This window comes from Limulus polyphemus, unplaced genomic scaffold (assembly GCF_000517525.1).
Source record: "Limulus polyphemus unplaced genomic scaffold, Limulus_polyphemus-2.1.2 Scaffold533, whole genome shotgun sequence".
Classification (NCBI taxonomy): Eukaryota; Metazoa; Arthropoda; class Merostomata; order Xiphosura; family Limulidae; genus Limulus; species Limulus polyphemus.
The window spans coordinates 30,434-39,216 of NW_013666143.1; the positions used below are offsets into that span (position 1 = coordinate 30,434).

General features: G+C 30.4%; 1 protein-coding gene across 1 annotated transcript in view; it reads left to right on the forward strand.

The window, feature by feature from the left end:
* The window catches only part of LOC106458911 (cysteine-rich with EGF-like domain protein 1), a gene marked incomplete at its 5' end in the record, with an annotated part of 16,181 nt that overhangs the window by 2,330 nt on the left and 5,068 nt on the right, over positions 1–8,783 (forward strand). The window contains 3 exons of the mRNA XM_022385286.1: positions 70–133; positions 4,603–4,711; positions 5,527–5,615. Of these exons, the coding sequence (XP_022240994.1) occupies positions 70–133; positions 4,603–4,711; positions 5,527–5,615 (262 nt within the window). The remainder of the gene's footprint in view (positions 1–69; positions 134–4,602; positions 4,712–5,526; positions 5,616–8,783) is intronic.

Here is an 8,783-nt window from a genome sequence, read left to right on the forward strand (position 1 = left end):
GCATAGATAATTTCGGTTTAGCGTTTGTAGAATTCAGTTGCAAACTGTAATGCTCAATTTGTTTTCCAGTGAGTTAAGATTTGTTGAAATCCAAGAAAAGTTATGCTTAGATGTTACAAAAGGCCAAGCTCAAGTAAGTCACAATCGTGATAGACAAAAAAATCTTTGTTTCATTAAAATAGTAAGAAGTGATAATTTTTGTTATTTTTTTGCAATTGTTTATCTAAATGGTGTGAAAGTTTCTTGGATGTTAATAAGCTTTTGACCAATTTTATTACTGTGGGATGCACTGCTGGTAAACTGCAACATCTGTTTGAGGTAATATTGTTATTCTTTTATAATTTTTTAAAATATAATATATAATAGGTTGAGTACCAGAGGCATGATTTTGAATTTTTAACTTTCTTTTATAATATTAGTCTCAAACTTCAGTATAAATTTAATACAACTCCTGTTTATGAAAATGTACCATTCAACCCTGTCTTATTAGTGAGTTAATAAATTGAAAAAGACCCCACCTCCCAGAAGAAACATAGTAAATATTCCTATGATTATAATGGTAGCAAGTTTATTATACAAAAAATAATTACTGTTGTTTGTAATACAGGCATATAAATAATAATTTAACTACCAGTTAGTGTGATGGATCATTTTGTTATCCATAATGACATTAGAAGCAATGAGTATGACTGTTCATGGTGGGTCCTTTTAGTAGTGAAGTAAGATGAATCAAAGTGGATCATTTTAGAATCCATGATGGAAAGAGAAGTGTTGGTGTATGATGATTCATGGTCCATCATTATAAGAAGAGCATTGAAGTTAGATGATTCATGGTCCATCATTGTAAGAAGAGCATTGAAGTTAGATGATTCACGATCCATCATTTGTTATCCATGATGGCAAGAGGAAGTGTGATAATTCATGATGGGTCATTTTACTATAACTGATGTAAGAGAAACATTGGAATACAGTGATTCATGATGGGTCCTTTTACTATAGCTGTTGCTAAGAGAAACATTGAGGTACAGTAATTCGTGATGGGTCATTTTACTATAACTGATGTAAGAAAAACATCGAAATACTGTGATTCATGATGGGTCATTTAACTATAACTAATGTAAGAGAAACATTGAAATACAGTGATTCGTGTTGGGTCATTTAACTATAACTAATGTAAGAGAAACATTGAGCTACAGTGATTCATGATGGGTCATTTAACTATAACTAATGTAAAAGAAACATTGAGGTACAGTGATTTGTGTTGGGTCATTTAACTATAACTGATGTAAGAGAAACATTGAGGTACAGTGATTCGTGTTGGGTCATTTAACTATAACTAATGTAAGAGAAACATTGAGGTACAGTGATTCGTGTTGGGTCATTTGTTATCCGTGATGGTAAGAGAAGCATTGAAGTATGAAGATACTTGGTGAATCATTTTATTATAAATTATGATAAGATAAGTATGATAAATCATGGTTGGCACTGGAAAGTTGGCCTCAACTTTTTCAGCACAGTAAAGAGACTTGTGGATTTCTAGAAATTTCAAATATTAGAATTGAGGAAAAAATATTCTGAAACCTGGAAAAAAAGGCACTTTGAGATCTTGTTGCACCACTGTATATAACACAAAACAATTTACATAGACTGGATAAATAGCATATACATGATGAGTTGCATAATTTTTGCATGTAGTTAAAGTTATGTTATTAGTAACAAATACTTTAATTTGCTTATTAGTACTGTTAGGCAGACAGCTGCCCTACACTTGTTACATTTTTATGTGACATTCTAGTTAACTATGTACATGTTATTACTCAGTATACATGAATATTGCATATTTACGATACTTTAATTGTTTTTTTTTTTAGAACAAATTACTAAACATATTCCACAGAGTTCAGCTCAGTGTCATATATCATTGTACCGGTTGAACTCAATATCATTCATCATTGTATGACTTACTGTTGAATTATAATTCTATAGTTTAACTTGTACTAGTGGTCTAGATCTTGTTGTTGTTTGAAGTTAAGCACATAGCTTCTCAGTGGGCTATCTGTGCTCTGCCCACCACGGGAGCATCTAGTTCTTGAAAGAGATGATTGCACATAATGTGAATGATAAGTTATTAATGTGTTATGTATTATGTAGCTTGTGTGTGATAATAAGTGATAAGTAACGTAACAGTATGAAAAAACTTCAGCTTGTTTCAGGCAACTGAAAAGAAATCCTATACTAAGGCATTTCACTTCTTTTCAGCAAGCCTTTTTCAGAATGTTTAAGAAATTCTCTGGATCCTCATCAAATATATTCAACAGTATAATAGTTGATTGTTTTTTACCAGACCTTTGCATCTGAATGTAACAAATAATGCTAAATTGGTTCCTCACAACAGCTTATGAAGAGAGACAAGCAGGCATAAGTTTGGATATGAATTAGGAAAATGTTAACCTACATTAATTGATGCTTAGATTTTGGTGTTTTGGCTCAGAAAAAAGGATGAAAGGTACATAGCCTAAAATCTAATAAAGTTCAGTACAAACCCTAGATATGCAAAGAAGAATGTGAAGAGGCAGGAAAACATAATTATGCAAACATGTGAGCCAGCAGTGTTAGGGGTAACATGTAACTGTAATAATGTTACATTTAAGAATAACTTTTTGTAAAAATCTATATTATTACAGTATTTTAAACCTGAATGTAACACATTGTTTTTATTCATTTATTATTTTGAATTATAATATTGCTTAATGCTGTTAAGACTTTTGTTTTGGTTTAGAGCATTGCTTGGAGTTGAAAATTGAAAATGATGACAAATTTCATTTCATTGTTAGAAATATTAGAATTATTTTGAGATTTTAGATGTTGCTAAAATGATGATATGCTTGGGAATAAAAGTGTTTTGGCATTCCAATATGCAACTAATGTGAATGTCATTTATCTTAATTGACTAAGTCTCAGTTTTGGGTGAAAATAAAGGGTGTTTTACTTTTGATCATGATCAACATTAATAGTTCTTTGTATTGCTGTCAAATAATGTGAAATGAAGTCATTTTTTGACGTGATGTAAGTTGTGTTGAAAAATAATAAAATGTAAGTAATATCTAATGTTATTGCTTTTATTTTCAGGAGTGGGTAGTGAGTAACAAATTACTAATGCTGGTGATACTGTTCAGCACTGTCAGTCAGATAACATAATATGCTAACTTATTCCAAATTGACTGGGCCTAAAGTCTTCTCTCAGTTGTGTAGTTATATTTTTTAGCATCATAATCACTTTTTAACATCTAATAGAGAAAAAAATCACAAATTTGGTATCTTCAGTTTAGAACCAACCTGAATTTAAAATTAGAATCCCATAACAACATTGGTCTGATGGGAAAAAAAACAAGAAATATATATATATTCTTAAGCCTAACATTTATATTAAAAAACCATATAAACTGGAGATGTTTTTCATTTCCACATTTCTCTTAATTTCTTTATTTTGGAATCAAAATCAGATGTGTGTAAAAATAGCATCTTTTGTTTCCCACCAACATTCAGTACTAGAATTTTTCTGTCAGCCTGGATGATGATAGACAAAGTTTTTTTGGAAATTCTATTTATATATGCAGTATAATACTTTAAAAATTATGGATTAAGTTCTCAAAGCTACAAGGCGTTGAAAACCGATAGGCTTAACATTTATGATAAAAATCACATAAACTGCAGATGGTTTATTTCACATTTCTCTTAACTTGTCCATTTTGGATTCCAAGTCAGAGGTGAGTAAAAATAAAATTTCAATTCTATCTTATGTCTCCCACAAGTCACTGATCAAGAGGTTCTTTGTTCAATACCAGAAATTACATCTTTTTTTTTAGGGTAGTTCATTGATAACATTTTATTTTCATTGTTTTGTTCTAAAAGTGAGAAGGCCTTAAGAACCATTGTTTTTGCTTGTAGCTAGTATTAACTCTTTAATTTCCTTACTCAGTGAGTTTGACCTTACTAGATGTGTAGATTCAGTTCTTTCATTGTTCTGTTCCCTGGCATGTCCAGGTGTTTCAGGCACTCGAGTCACAATCTGCAGGTCATGGATTCAAATCCCTGTTCCACAAAATGTGCTGGCCCTTTCAGTCATGTTGCATATTATAATGTGGTGGTCAATACCACTATTTGTTTATAAGGGAGTAGCGCAAGAGTTGGTGGTAGGTGGTGATGACTAGCTGCCTTCCCTCTAGTCTTTCGCTGCTAAATTAGGGATGGCTAGCACAGATAACCCTCGTGTGGATTTGTGAAAAATTCAGAAGAAGCAAACGAATCTGTCCATATATTTCACATTTTTAATATTTTTTATATTTCTTGAACATCAGTCAATGGATATAGTAACACATTCTTGTTGTTACTTAAATGTGAAAAAGGTTAAAAACAAATATAAATATCAAAGACTTGGAAAGAAACCATTGATGCTAGCAGAACTTAGTTGATGAATGAAAATAAGTTGTGCATTCTCTTTTTGTGTGTACTTGGATATATTGGCTATTTTTTTTTTAAATTAAAATGAATTTCATATGTGTATGTCATTATTTTAGTTCCTTATCCACATGTGTCTTACAGTGCCATTCCTTAGCTGAAGAACATGAAGATCTTTTGGAAGAATGGTGGTTTCATCAAAAGAAAGAAAATACAGATTTATATAACTTTCTGTGCATTGATAGCTTGAAAGGTAAGAAGGAAAGTAAACATTAACTTTTTGAAAACTACCAGCTGAATGCAACATTCTTTGTTGGATTTTACTGTAAATTTAATTATTTTGAAAATGACACTATTATCATGGCTCACAGACTTTGTATTCTTACCTGCTGCTCTAGAACTGATCTGAATCAGTTGATGTATTTCCATTATTCATTAACCAAGACATGCATTTACAGAAAATCCTGTCATTGCATGCTGATGAGTGTTAGAGATGGGTATGGTGGAGAAGTCATGTTGTACTTCTTGTTTTATATTCATACCCAACATGTAATCATTGATGTATAATACTTGGGTTTTTGTAGTTCTTTGCTTTATGAAGGAATTTTATAATTGAGTTTAGAAGAATTAATCTTCATGACTTAATTTTTTCTTTGGATACATAATTTTAACTAAAAATGTTAGTTTCATTTGAAACAGTAACTGTGGACTATTACATTCTTTCTGTTGATGAATGTTCTTATTAAAAGTATCAACATATCATTGAATGAGCAAGGCATAAAGGATTTATCATAAGTTATAATGTATCTTTAATTCCTTTGGAAGTAGTTGTTACAGTGTTGTTGTTTTTATTGTGTGTGTGTGTGTATATATAAATGTGTTCTTTATATAAAATACAAAAGTTTCATATGGAGTAAATCAAGTGAAGGTAAAACAAACACAAAAGCTGCCATAAAGTTACAAGACAAAAGGAAATATTTTCAGCATAGCTCTTTTTTGTGTATTTTCACATTGATGAAAGAGCTTTTTTTGCAAACTTTTTAATGTCTATTTGTGTGTCTCTTTTAGTCTGTTGTCCTGATAACCATTATGGACCAAAATGTAAACCTTGCTCCATTGGATCAGAGAAACCTTGTTCTGGACATGGGCTTTGTAAGGTCAGTTTGAATAAAAATATTTTAATTTTTGGTTTAAACTTAATTACTGTAAGGTCAGCACAGACTTCGGTTATAAAATTTACATGAAAGCAGAATAATTTTAATATTGACATGCGTATTGATTACTATAAAGTCATTGCAAGTACAGGTTTGTACAGTGTTATATTGATATGAAATTGTATTAATATCATTAGGGGTGTGGCTTTGTTCTTTAGTCATTGGAAGACCAATTTAGATTTTATATTAGGGCAACACACATGTTCAATTAGTGTAGCTGTGTTTTGATAGCAATGTTTGTTATCAAATGCCTAACATTTTGCCAGTTCATAATTGTTTGATTATGTATTATAATATTTCCCTTCTCAGATTGGTTTGCAGCTTAACAACAGAAGTTTTATCATATGTAGTAGTAAAAAGTGTTTAGTCACTTGACTAATTTTTAAAGGTGTCTTTTAACATATTTCCAATACATCCTGAATATATATATATATATATATATATTCCTGATGTTATTCTTAAAAAGGTTTCAGGACTGAAAAACAAATCAAGTTTTTGTAATAACACTCTCTGGAACTGTGGATAAGAATGCTTAGTCTGTCTCTGGGCATGTTATGGAACAAGCTCACATCAAACTTGTAACAGTTCTGTTAGCTGTCTCAATTTGTAATGTATTCCTTCAACAATGGGGATTACCATGAATCTGCAGGCAATGTCAGTTTTACACAGGTTAGTTTACATGAGAATCAAGGAGACAGAGTCATAATTCATAGAAAAAATATACATTGATTTAAATTCATAAAAATAACTTACAATAGTTAATGCTCGATATTCCTTCCAACTTCTCTAAATTAGCTTATTACATTTACTCAGAGAAAAACACTTAGATTTCTTTTGCTTCAAAACACTTCTTTGATAATCTTGTTACCATAACTCAATCTTTGTTTCTTATGCTTTGTTATTTACAATTTAAAGATTTAAACTGTTGATGGATTGCTTAAGGAAGAACTGAGGTTTGTTCCATTGTAGCAATTTAGTGTTCAACAAGTGCCAAATCATAAGGATGTGAGTTAAAGCTAACTAGCTAGCTTGATCTTGTCATAGTTTTTATACTCTTAATTCGTAGCTCTAGTATCAAATGACTATTATAGACTACTTAAATTTAGTCCCAACTTTTTAGGCCGGTTCTTTTATGGATATATAACATACATTAAACAGAGCATATGGTGATTATCATGTTGCATTTCTCTTAGTGGAATCAGATAAAACTCTTGGTCTTCAAAAGTTCAACATCTGGTTAGGTCAAAGTGTGCATGTCATGACCTTTTACTCAGTTTCATTCAGAATCGAATTAAACAACTTTATTATCAGTATATGTAAAAAAAAACTTGGCATTAACTTATAGTTTGTAATTCAACATTTTACATATATGCCTAGGTTTTAATTTCTTAATATCAAAAGGAAATATTTAAATAAATTTCAATCTTCACTTTTCTGTCAAGTGACTTGCCTTTCTAGGAAATCTCCTTTTTAAATTTTTTTCTTCAGTTATGTGGCTTTCAAAGCATCCATTCAATTAGAAATATACAAACTATAAATATTAAAAGGCCAGAATATACAAATTGAACTGCCTACCTTCTTGATTTGTTGAGATATCAATATATTTGTCAAACCAACAAGTAAAGCTCCTCCTACCTTATCTTAGCTTTGAAGGAATTTATCCAAAGTATGTGCCCTTATTTTATGAACATTTTGTCTTCTACAAGAATCTTATCATGCTTATTTCTTTTTGATGGGCATATGCCTCAAATTCTTTGTGTGATGTTGTTCAGCTCCAAGCAGCTAAAATAATTTAACTTATTTATAGCTTAGTTAAAAATCCAGATAAATTATAGTAGTTTTAGGGCACTGTATGTCATTAAATGCATATTTGAAAGCAACATGAATTTTAATTGAAGAACTAACTTAGTAAAAAACTTTTAGCCTAGCACGAGACTTGCACTTGCAAACATACTGTGGGTCACAGTCTTTGATTCATTGTTTTTTATGGAGGTTAAGGGTACAAAGCTTTATGGCAATAAAACCATATAATTAAACAAAAACAGGTGTGAAAATATTAAGACTTGAAACTATGAAGATATGAAGAAGACAACAATCTTGCAAAATATGACATTCAAAGAAGGTGAAAAGAACGTATTGTTAATTTTTTTGAATATTTTCAACTTTTTGTTTCACTGCACATTGATTATTTTGGTACAGTTAGTATCAAACAAGATAAATACAAAGTTTTACAAAAAAAAATTAATACTCAATTGGGATGTACTATAGGTTATGCTAATGAAATATGAAAACTGTGAGATGGATGAAAAGAAGCATTTTTTATTCTTGACAAACTTCATGAATATGCAAATAGTAAATTCAGAATTAGTGTAAACATTACCATGTACAGTTTCACAAATAAAGGGTCGGTTTAGTGGATCAATGCTGTATACATAGTTTTAACCTTATGTCCACTTGGTTAATCACTTTTCAATATTTCAAAACTTAATTTAACTCTGTGTACATTTATCCTAGAGCTCTGTTAACACATCTAGTCATTGTATTAATTCAGATTAAAACATTAATCACTTTTCAATATTAAGTATTTAAGCTATTATCTTGACTGTTTTCCATTCATTTTACAGCTCTGTTATCATATTCATTCATTGTATGTCCTCATTTCAAGATGTTAATATCTTTCATTACTAAATGACATTCATTTCTTCATGATTGATTTGAAAGATGCTTTTTCACTTTTAGTTGATACAAATGTTTATTATTCTAACTTAACTTGAGATGATGAATAGATGTGTGCAGTCCCCAAATAATCTATTTCTATTCAAGATTCAAATAAATGCACATCATTAAATACCTAAATCTCCTAAACTGACTGACATGAAATATTGTTGAGATTATGTGGTTTTCACAATTCAAATTATTGTTACAATATAATGTTGTGTTCAAAAACCACTTAAGTCATCTAAACAGTGTATTGTAGCTAGCAATAGTGCTAATACAGGTTTGGATAGCATCTACAGAAATACTGAATACAAGACAAGAGATATTAATGTTTCACTATAAGGCCTCAATTAGAGTACTGAGTATAGTTTTGGGCTCCCTTCCTCAAGAAGG